This window comes from Schistocerca piceifrons, chromosome 9, assembly GCF_021461385.2.
Source record: "Schistocerca piceifrons isolate TAMUIC-IGC-003096 chromosome 9, iqSchPice1.1, whole genome shotgun sequence".
In the NCBI taxonomy this organism is placed as follows: Eukaryota; Metazoa; Arthropoda; class Insecta; order Orthoptera; family Acrididae; genus Schistocerca; species Schistocerca piceifrons.
Genome location: NC_060146.1, coordinates 62,583,094 through 62,595,392, shown reverse-complemented (window position 1 = coordinate 62,595,392; position 12,299 = coordinate 62,583,094). Strand labels below are relative to the sequence as shown.

General features: G+C 42.8%; 1 protein-coding gene across 1 annotated transcript in view; it reads right to left on the bottom strand.

The window, feature by feature from the left end:
• LOC124716990 (actin-histidine N-methyltransferase) overlaps positions 1–12,299 on the bottom strand; it is a 413,484-nt gene that overhangs the window by 388,147 nt on the left and 13,038 nt on the right. The window contains exon 3 of the mRNA XM_047243613.1: positions 9,049–9,147. Coding sequence (XP_047099569.1) covers positions 9,049–9,147 — 99 coding nt within the window. The remainder of the gene's footprint in view (positions 1–9,048; positions 9,148–12,299) is intronic.

The window sequence follows — 12,299 nt, the reverse complement described above, 5'->3', positions numbered from 1 at the left end:
GGGGAGAAATTAAACACGTTACTACTGTTTTGGGCGAACCTGGAAATAAAGACATACAACTAGATTGTTGCAATGACAAATGTGTAACTCTTGCTAAGCTATACGTCAATCATTATGGCTGTCATATTTTCATCTTGAGATTTGTTGCCTTTGCTAGTCCACAAGCAGAACTTTGCACTCCAAACTGACCTAAGCCTTGGGCTTTGCTACAGGTTAGCCTTCTGGCAAATCAGTTTTTTCCATTCAACAAATAAATACCAAAATCAACAACCAGCCACAGAACTCATAATAACCACATCAGTAAAAATTATTCTGGCAATCCATATTGAAAACAAAAGTAATAAATTCCTAACTTCTGTCAAATGAAATCATTAGATTCGGTTACTCTCATTGGCTACCGTACACTATCTCCCACCGACTACAACCAACACTGACAAACTGCCAACATCACAAAGCTAGAGCTGCAGATACTGAAAGTGCACTTCAACCCAAATGTCTCATTAATCTGTGAGTGGATCTCAAACTGGTCTAATACGTGCAGAAAATCCCATGATATTTGATTACTGATAATACCAATCAAATAGTTCATAATCGTAAGTGTAAACTTTGCAAATCCCATGACTATGATAATAAAAAACAGCTTGAATGATTACAGATAGGATGTTCATATTCACAGGGCACGTACATTAGTATGTTCTGCAGAAATGATCAGCATTTGAACCGTGTTGGTCTGCAAGTCAACATCGATATCGCGGTGCAACACCACCTACTGGTAAAATGTGCCTGCAGCTCCTGTCACTGAAAACTGAAGGTAATGGACCAGTGTGAATTGAGCAGATGTGCAGGATGCCTCGCAGATGTATGCGTGAACTGTACTGTCAAATCAGTGAGTTTGAAAGAGGGCACACTACTGGCACGAGAGACTGTGATGCATCCATCTGGGAAATTGCTGTTTGTATGGGACAAACTGTTTGGCAGTGCAACAGGTGTGTGCCAAACCGTTCACGGAAGACCGTAGAACAAGACGAGATGGATCATGTCTCACCACCCCGACCACCCTCAATGAAGCTCGACACCTCATCTGAATGGCATTGCAGGATAGATCTGCATTCTCCTCAGCTCTAGTGTAACAGTGGAATAGTGTAACACATCGTACACTGTCAGAGGTGACATTATGTCACCGATTATTGTGGCATGAATTATGTGTGCATCACCCACTTCTCTGCCTACCTTTGACGAAAGTGCAGAAACATGCTAGACTGCAATGGTGAATGGAACGACATCACTGGGGACAGGAATGATATCAGATAGCTCTTTCGGATGAATCCAGGTTCTGTTTACTTGAAAATGATGGCCACATTTTGGTTTGCCACAGACAGAGAGAGCAGCTTCACAGTGACTGCTTTAGCACAAGACATACTGCACCAACTTAAGGCCTTTTGGGGTGGGGTGCTATTCTGTACAACCACAAATCACAGTTTGTGCATGTCCAGGACACTGTGACCAGTATGAGCTACATAAATGACATCCTGAAATTCTTAGCCGTACCCTTTCTGCACAACACTCCAGATGCTTTTTTTCAGCAGGTCAACACGCAACCACACGTTGCTCCAGAAACACGTGCCTCATTGGTGTCACAGGATGTCAGCCTTCTGCCCACGTCTGCAAGATCATGAGACTCGTCGCCAATCAAAAACGTGTGGGATATGGTGAAACAATGGATGCAATGTTGTGATCCAATGCCAACCAGATGATCTGGAACCAGGTGGGTGCAGCATGAGTGAATATCCTGTTCAAGGTGTTCTGTTTTTTTCTGCACATGAGTGTAGCTGCTTCAATTAAAATCAACAAAGGGTTAGGCAGGGACATGCACTTTGCTTGATGTCTACATTTCATCAACAAAGGGTTAGGCAGGGACATGCACTTTGCTCAATGTCTACATATCAAGAATGGGGTTCCAAAAGGGTTGGTCTTGGGTCCTTTGTTGTTCTTAACATATATTAATGACTTGCCATTCTATATTCATGAAGAGGCAAAGTTAGTTCTCTTTGCTGATGATACAAGTATAGTAATCACACCTGACAAACAAGAATTAACTGATGAAATTGTCAATAATGTCTTTCAGAAAATTACTAAGTGGTTCCTTGTAAACGGACTCTCATTGAATTTTGATAAGACACAGTACATAAAGTTCCGTACAGTAAATGGTATGACGCCATTAATAAATATAGACCTTAATCAGAAGCATATAGCTAAGGTAGAATATTCAAAATTTTTAGGTGTGTCCATTGATGAGAGATTAAATTGGAAGAAACACATTGATGATCTGCTGAAACATTTGAGCTCAGCTACTTATGCAATAAGGGTCATTGCAAATTTTGGTGATAAACATCTTAGTAAATTAGCTTACTACACCTATTTTCACTCATTGCCTGCATATGGCATCATATTTTGGGGTAATTCATCACTGAGGAATAGAGTATTCATTGCACAAAAGCGTGTAATCAGAATAATAGCTGGAGTCCACCCAAGATCATCCTGCAGACATTTATTTAAGGATCTAGGGATATTCACAGTAGCTTCTCAGTATATATACTCTCTTATGAAATTTGTTATTAACAACCAAACCCAATTCAAAAGTAACAGCAGTGCGCATAACTACAATACTAGGAGAAAGGATGATCTTCACTATTCAAGATTAAATCTAACTTTGGCACAGAAAGGGGTGAATTATACTGCCACTAAAGTCTTTGGTCACTTACCAAATAGTATCAAAAGTCTGACAGATAACCAACAAGTATTTAAGACAAAATTAAAAGAATTTCTGAATGACAACTCCTTCTAGTCCATAGAGGAATTTTTAGATAAAAAAAATTGTTATATTAACTTAATTATGTTGTTAAATTAACTTAATTATGTCATGTATTGGAAAATTTGACTCGTTCCACATCATTACGAAATATCGTATTCATGACCCATGGAACTAGAATTAATCTAATCTAATCTAATCCATAAGCCACCTCACTCTGAGTGGAAAATGGGACTTTTGGTCCCACTATTACGTCCGCCCTTCCCTGTTCCACTGACAAGTGGTGCTTCATAATAGTGCCTTTCAATAAACCTCTGTTCAAGCTCCAATTTCTGCAATTTCTTCATTGCACTCAGTGCACAGGACACAGATGGGAGAAAGTAATACAATTCTTGATTCTTCTCAGAATAACTGACCTCACTACTCAACAGTAAATCTCTCCACTTCTCAACACTTCTCTTGTAACATCTGCCACTGGAGTTTGTCAAGCACCTTTGTAAAACTCTTTGTGCTTGCTAAGCAAACCTGTGACAGTATGTGCTGTTCTTTGTTGATCATCTCTCTCTCTACAACAAACCCAACTCTGTAAGGGTCCCAGACTGATGTGCAGCACTGAAGAATTGGTTAAACAAATGTTCTGTAACATTCAGGGTCAACTGGCAGCCCCTGTGGCAATGAACAATCCTCTACAGATCCTCCTGCATTCTTCCAACATCCTCATGGAGCTTCCAACATTATCCAATAGATCATCAAGATATAATGTCTGCAGCTCATGGTCTAGTGGTTAGCTCTGCTCCTTCTACATCTTGTGTTTCCGGGTTGGATTTTCGGCCAGGTTAGGGATTTTTTCCACATGGGAACTGGGTGTTGTGTTATCATAACTGACATGCATGTCACTGAAGTGGCAAGAAACAGATGTGCACTATGGTAGCGAAACTACCCCACATGGTGCTCTCTCAGCCAATAATGCCCTGGAATCGTTTCACTAAGCTATAACAGTCCCGTGGCAAACTCCCAGAATTTCTTTACGTCTCTTGATGTCCTGTTGAGTTTTATCTGCTAGGGAGTTCTAAATCATCACGAATCTGGTCCTATATTGATAATCTCATATTCTGTTCACTAAATAACAGAGTGGAACTGTATTTCCATTTGAGACTGATATTGACTAGAACATTAAACCAGAAGCTCAAAATAACAATATTTAAAGGCTTGTTACCATCTGATGACTACCATTGGTCTACGCCTTCTCACTTTCCCTTCCTAGTGATTTATTCATCTCCTGCAGACACTTCTGAATAAGGGTACAGGACACATGTAAAAAATAAAAAAGAATAGTAATGCAATCCACTCACCTAAAATTTTGGCTAATGAGCTCAAGCAGTACTCTAAAATTAATAATCCCACCCCCCGAGAATGAAATTCCATTTACATGACGAGGCTAATGATCATGTCATCTTGCCGAAATAATCATTTTGTCCATCACCTCTTACAGAAGTAACATTTTACTGCTTAACAAAACAGTAAAGATTACAAATAATCATTCATTTATAAAATGATGACCGGTTTTGGCCTTTATGCTGGCCACTTTCAGATCAGCAGCACCATATGGCTGAAGTTGGTGGTCCACAGAACAGATGTGCGATGCCACGGTCATTTACGGAGCAGTAGACCGTGGCATCGTGCAACTGTCTTATGCACCACCAGCTTTAGTCATACGTTGCTGCTAATCTATAGATGGCCAGGATGAAGGTCAAAACCAGTCATTTTTAAATAAATGATTATCTGTGATCTTGAGTGTTTGATTAAGTGATAATTTGTAATAGATCACTTTTTCATATCCAAGCAAATTACATTTAATCATTAGTTTCGGTTTTTAGTATACCATGTTTCAAGTTAAGAATTTTCTTATCTTTTTGTCTACTAAAGATTTTCACTCCCATATATTGGGAAGCTTAAGGACAGTAATTTAAACTGACTCCTCCAACAATTCTGAGATGCCAAGTCATTACATCCCACGTGCTGAAGTAAACTGAGATCAAATTCCTTTTAACTTCATTCCATCAACTCTGTGTATGACAAAAGAGTGTGGCCTGCTTCTAACACACAACACTACACTCAGTAAGGTTATGAAGAATTACAGTAGCTGCTTCTTTAGCATGCACGCCCATCCAGCATGCACTTCATTTGTGCAGTAAAATATGATATTTAGCATTCACACATATACACTGTCGTTTGTGAAAAGTGCAACACTGAGAAGGAATTATCCGAATAATGCCACACTTAATGGAAGTGGCGACAGGTGTGCAAGCAATACGCGATACGTTTTGCAGCGAGATATGGTATACGTAGGCCGAGCAGAGCCCTCTCGTGTCGGTCCGACTGGGTCGGTGTTGTGACTAGTGCAGTCAGCGCAGAGCTGTCACACAAGGTGGAAACAATACAGTGAGTGCCAGTATGCCTCACTGACATCAGAGGGAGTCATATCAGCATGTGAGCGAGTTCGAACGGGGCACAGTGATCGGTCTCTGAGAAAAGGGGTTGTCGTACCGTGACATTTCGGTTCACACAGGGCATGCTGCTATGACAGTGACGGGTGTGTGGAAGCTGTGGATACAGGAAGGTCGTATGCAGAGACGGGCGGGAACCGGACCACGGAACATGATCACAGCACGGGATGACTGTCATCTTGTTCGCACGGCCATTATGGACCCTAGAGCGTCATCCACAGTGTAAGCTCTTCGCTGGAGCACGGAAACAGGTGTGAACTTGTCTGCTGCAGGTTGGACCGGTTGTACGCATGCCATTACTTCCGCTTCCATTGTCCAGAAACCACAAGCTCCTCCGACCGCAATGGGCACGTGCACACTGCCACTGGGGTGCCGAGTGGCAACATGCAATCTTTTCAGACGAGTCCCGCTTCAACGTGTCCTACAGTGATGGCCGCGTATGTGGCCAAGCGGTACCGTAGTGAGTGCAACTAGGAGGGTTGCACTGCGGAGTGGCATAGCGGACAAACACCAGGCATGAAGGTTTGGGGCACCATCGGTTACAACAACTGATCTCGCCTCTTACATATTGCGGGCACTTTGAACAGCAACCGGTACCTAATGCAGGTCGTGGAGCCCGAGGTACTCCCCCTGCTTCAGGCATCTCCACAGGCCACATTTCAAAAGGACAATGCCCAGCCACATACTGTGAAGAACGTGCAGGTCTTATTTGAAGAGTGACGGGTACCACTGCTTCCCTGCACGTTCACCATACATGTCGGCCGTTGAACACGTACGGGATATTGTCGGTCAGCACCAGGTGTGTCACGGTCCTCCAGTAACTGCTGTCACGGATTTGTGGGCTCGGATACAAACTATGTGGAGGGAAATCCCTCAGGAACGTATTCAGAACCTTATCAATTCAATGCCACAACTCTAATTGCAGCGCACAGTGGCCACATGACATACTGAATAGTGGGGCTCAAAGGTCATGTACAGATTTGAAAAGGTAATCATTTGTTACTTGTCACATACCTAACCTGTGGTATTAAATTAACTGAATTCTGTGTTTCATTCTGTGTTTCCTTCTGTGTGTTGCAATTTCCACAAATGGTAGTACATATGTTCTACAGGTCCTGTTAACGAAGACACCTTTCAAGTGTCTGTGGAATGTTATCAAACAAAAGTAGCAGCCAGTGTTTGGCTGTTGTATTACACACTTTCTGATCAAAAGTATCCAGACAATGTGGAACTTACAACCACACACCATGAGAGGTGGACCCACCAGTGTAAAAGGAGCAGGAGAGTACTGTGTTCTCAGTAGATAACTACAAATGACAGAATTGGTCAGTCAAGAGAACTCACTGACTTGGTTATTGCCTGAGTAACAAATCCACCATGGACATTTTCACCTTTCTGAAGCCACAATATTGAATTGGAAATGCAAAGAAGCAACTACAGCTGTACCACGGCCAGGCAGGCCTCATGTGCTGACAGACAGAGCTCGTCAAACACTGCAGAGGGTAGTTGCAAAAATTCACATGACGGAAGTGGAACCACTTGCGAGTTCCAAAGTGCTAACAGCAGCCCATTAGCACAAAGACTGTGCGTAGGGAGTTAAAAAGAACGGGGTCCAATGGCCCAGCACCTCCTCATAAGATGCAAAGTTTCTATAATCAGTGCTGAGCAATGACTGGGGTTACTAAAAATGTGACAAGACTGGATGGTGGATCATTGGAAATGAGTGATTAATTATGTTATACCCTGCTGCAATCCGATGGAAGGGTTTGCGTTTGTCAAATGCCTTGATAATGTTACCTACACTTGTGTAGTGCCAACAGTGAAGTATGGAGTACTGTAGATGATACTACAATATGGGGTTTAGTGTGCGATCTTCTCGTCAGACTCAGGAAAACACTAAATATGGAAGGATATGAACACACTTTACAGCAACGTGTACTGCGTACAGTAGAGCACGAGTTCGGAGACTGTGACTGACTGTATGCAGCCTGTCACAAAGCAGCTTCTGTGAGCGAATGTTGGGTGAGCAATAACATTCCTGAAATGGACTGGCATTCCCATAGTCCCATACTGAACCCAATGGAACACATTTGAGACGAGTCAGACCAACAGCTTCAGTCCAGACTGCAATGTCCGACATCACTACTTCAAGTTTCAGCTCTTGAGGAAGAATGGGCTACCATTCCTCCACAGACATTCAGACATTTCCCAGCAGAGTTCAAGCGGCCATAAAGGTGAAAGGTGGACTCACACCGTATTAATGTCCACTAACAAGTGTCTGGAAGCCTTTAATCAAACAGTGTATAAACATATAGTGTGTGGCAGTGCTGCACTTGTAGGAATACTAGAGAGTACACCGTTACTGCCTCTCTCCATTCTTATCAGATTTAAACACAATGGTGCACCAACCCTGGCCACGTCTTCTGTCCACTGTGTTGTAATACCATTGTCAAACTACCCAAGTAGATCAAAACAAGAATAAATCAAACACCAGATGGAATAATGACAATGATACGAAAAGGATAGATTGCTGCTCACCGTATGTTGGAGATGAGCCGCAGACAGGCACAACAAAAAGACGCCTAGACAAGTAGGTTTCTGGCCAAACGAGCTACTGAAGTAGCATGTAAGTGCGTGTCCCCTCCTCCCCCCCCCCCCCTCCACACGCGCGCACACACACCTAGGCCTGGTACAGTGGTTTTGTGTGTGTGTGTGTGTGTGTGTGTGTGTGTGTGTGTGTGTGTGTGTGAGAGAGAGAGAGAGAGAGAGAGAGAGAGAGAGAGAGAGAGAGAGAGAGAGAGAGAGAGAGCATGCACTCGTAACTTTAAATGATCTCATACAATGTAGGCTTTCATGGCCGATGTTGTCTTCAGTTGAAACTTCCGGGCTGAGAGGCTGTGGTCAGAGTATAAAATTTCCACCTAATGTTTCATCGCCATCTGCGAGAGACATCATCTGAGGTCATCCGGCTACTGTTACCGGATGAGCTTGAAGTCAATAATACTCCGAATCTAATCAACTGGAGTAGAGGGATAGCTAAAAACAATCACTTCTCATTCCAGGAGGATGATGGAACAGTTGGAAACTAAATTACCTTTGCTATATTTCTAAGACGAATAAAAAGTAAAACACGATCTACGGCTTGTGCTGTATCTGCTAACACATCAGACAATTCAGATGGCAAACACACATTAAAATGTGAACAGCTATAAAATAGCACTTGGGTCAGAAAATGGCACACTGTCAATGCTGTGTTGCAGTAAGCAGAGTGATGTCGGGTCTCCACTTAACAAATGACGGTGACTGAAACAACAGTTACCAATAGGGTACATGACATGAGGAAGTTGTCCAAGCCATTGGAAGGTGTTTAATTTCCCAGAGTTTTTGTGTGTGTGTGTGTGTGTGTGTGTGTGTGTGTGTGTCCAGAAGAAGGCCCTTTGGCCAAAATCATACTTGTTTAACAGTCTTTTTCTTATGCCTGTCCGCAACTCAACATCTCCACTATATGGTGAGTTGCAATGTATCCTTTTCATAATATTGTCAAAACAAGGAGAAACAATGTTACTGATTTGACATACGAAACACAAACTTAAATAACTGTGCTTATCTATTTCCCATATCTTGAATGATGTTGCTAATGGCAGCTCTAACTGCAACGCAAATGAGAAACAATATGATACCAACAAACACAATATTAATGGTACAAGGTCACTAATGAGCAAGCAGACTGACCTGCCTCCAGCTGGTTTACTTTCTGCAGCAGTCTGTCGATCTCCAGGTGCGACTCCCATTCTCTGCTGGCATTGGGCGAGAGGGGTACACTGGTGCTTACTGCAACAATCGTACAGGTAAACTAGACATCAATGCTAGTCTGCAACTTATGTACACTAAACGTGATCAAACGAAAGCTATGAAGCATGAAAGTTATCCCAAAACAAGTTTCACACTCTTTCAGAATCTGGAAAAGAAAGGTCAACCGCCCACCAATACTGGAGGTCGGCTTTGTCCTCCAAGATCATAATGACATGGCATGTGATGTCATATGGGTACAAACAGAAAGAGAACAGAGTACTGACTGTATTTTTGTGTTCTTATTAGCTTTTGGAATGTAGGATGTGGTGACTTGTCTAACTGAGGTTAGGCCACAAGGTGACCGTATGAGTTCACGAAACCAACAAATGTGAATCAGAAATTTTAGATGTGGTGACATACTTATTTGTAGTTTAGTCCGAGGTGTAAGTTTGTTCAGAGGCAACAGTACGATCGTATATTGGCGATCAGTATCACACACTTCAATTAATCCTAAAACAATGTAGTGCAAAAGGTGAATGCACATGTGAGATGTTTGATGCAGCTATACATACATACATACATACATAATATGCATGCCATTGCACAGATGGCAGAGGGTATGTAGTACCCTCTGCCATCCCTTTTTTTTCCTGATTGCATATGGAGTGAGGGAAAAATGATTGCTTCTATTTTTCTGTATGAGGCATAATTTGCCTTATGAATCCTAGAGATAGCAGAATCGTTCGCAGACTGTTACAAATGCTGCCTTTCTAAAATTCCTCAAAAGGAGTACAAAGAAAATTGTCTTCCAGGAGCCCGTCCCCCCCCCCCCCCTCTAATCTCATGAAGCATTTCTGTAATACTCACACACCATTCCAAACGTCCATTAAATCCAGCAGCATGACTTTGAAATGTTTTGATGTATTCATTTAATCCAACATACAGGGATCACAAACACTGGAGCAGTAGTCAAAAAAGGGCTTGTAATACCCACATAATTATGCATTCCACCTACCCACCCCCTCAAATACAAAAAAATACTGAGAGTTACTGGTTCCTGTGTATTCTAGATGAAGTTATAACGCAGCTATTGTAATCACCAGGTATGACAGAGTGAGGAGAGATGTGAAGGTTAGGACTGGCACAACTCTCTAAATATGACTTTGTAACTTTGAATACTCGAGTGCTCACGGGTGATGAAAAAGGATTTGGTCACTGGATGAGTCATCAGCAGAAGGTTCGAGCCGCAGTTTGGGCTAGTATACGGCATACAACTGTGAAGCATGATTTAACATTATGTGAGTTTCTCGCACGTGTGACACTGGTGGGTAGAAGTGGGCAGAGAAGAAAACTAACAGCTTAAGCCACTGCACAAAATTAAGGAGTTGTCGCAAACTTCCCATAAGGAGTAGTTTCAGACCATTGTCATCCCTGACCAACCCTCTACACAAGATCACAACACTCAGTAATGCCAGCACCATGAGACTGTAAGATTGACACTTGAAAAGCGTAATTTGTAATTTAAATTTTAAACCCAGTGATTCTCTCGAAAACAGTAATTTTCCAGTCACACAGTCTTTCCAACAATCAGCAACGCGTTGCGTAAAACAAATTTTACGCCTTTACCAATTTCAGCCACCTAATGTCATCCTTCAGAACGTTAAGGTTGATTAGCTCCAGTGATGGCATGATGTCTGCACTTGTTGCTTGGTTTTCTTATACCATTTTTGTGCAAGCATTATGAATCAAATGACCACAACAATGTGCTGCATACATACTTTTGATGCTCGCAAATAATGCAGTAACTATAACCTTCTTAAGAGGGGCACTAGGTGCCTGAAATCGGCAAAGGAATAAAATATCTTCTGTGCAACTGGTTTCCAATCATTTTGGAAAATTGCTTATGATGGATAAAATACTAATCAGTGGGACCGGACACTCAAATGCCTCCCGGCCCACAAGAAGGCAAACGATTCAGAAGCGTAATTACTCCACGAAGATGGTGAGAGTGTGCCACTTCAATATAGAAGGCTACACAAGGACGAAAGGAGAAATCCTTGAAAAAATTGTAACAAGAGAAAGAGTAAGTGTCGTACTCTTGCAGGAGACACACCTGACTGATGAAAACATCGAACGATTATGCATACCAGGATTCACCAATGTGGGATACTCAGGAGACGACAAACATGGTATGGCAACCCTGGTGAAAAATGAGCTTCTAGGAAACCTCAAGAACAATGTGGAATCGGTTCCACACGCAATAGGCATTAAACTGGGAGAGATGACAATCTACAATGTCTACAAACCACCTTCGCAGCAATGGCCTATAGGAATCTTACCGCAGGCTAATCATCCAGCAATCTATGCCGGCGACTTTAATTCCCAGCACACCAGATGGGGTATCAGAGATCCACTCCGGAAAGCGTTGGACTAAGTGACTGGGCTGACAACCGGGACCTACACCTCCTGTTTGATCCCAAGGACAGAGCGTCCTTCAATTCAAAAGTGTGGGGCACAAAGGTGACACCTGACCTGACCTTTGTCACACAAGGCGCAACGGGCGTACCAATGCAAGCTACAAGAAGAGTCCTCGAAGCTTTCCCACGGAGCCAACACCTCCCGATTATTGTGGAGATCGGCCTTTCCATCCCGATCATTAAGAGCCCCCCCCCCCCCGATTCCACGGTGGAATCTGAGAAAAGCAGACTGGGGGAAATATAAATCTTTTATTGACAAGACAATAAATCGAATACCACAAAGTCCAGAGAACTACCAAAGGTTTGTAAACCTGATATATAAAAGGGCCCTAAAGGCTATCCCCCAAGGGGCCCGGAGGGGATACATTCCTTGCTGGTCAGAGGAGTGCGAGTCATTGTTAGAGCAGTATGAGAGGAGTGGGGAGGACGAGACTGCAGAACGACTGATCAACACTATGAACGAGGAACGTAGGAACAGGTGGAAGATGGCAATGGAGAATCTGGACTTTACCCATTCTAGCAGGAAGAGCTGGTGTCTACTACGGAAACTGGGTGGTGCCACAACACCACGAAGATCGGCCGCGGGTGTGGGCCCATCCGAAATAGCGACTGCCGTGAAACAGACCTCCAAAATATGCCTGAAGACTGAGGAGAAGAAAAGGATCTCCAGGAACCTAACCAAGGAATTAGCCAATAACCCAACTAATCCAGATA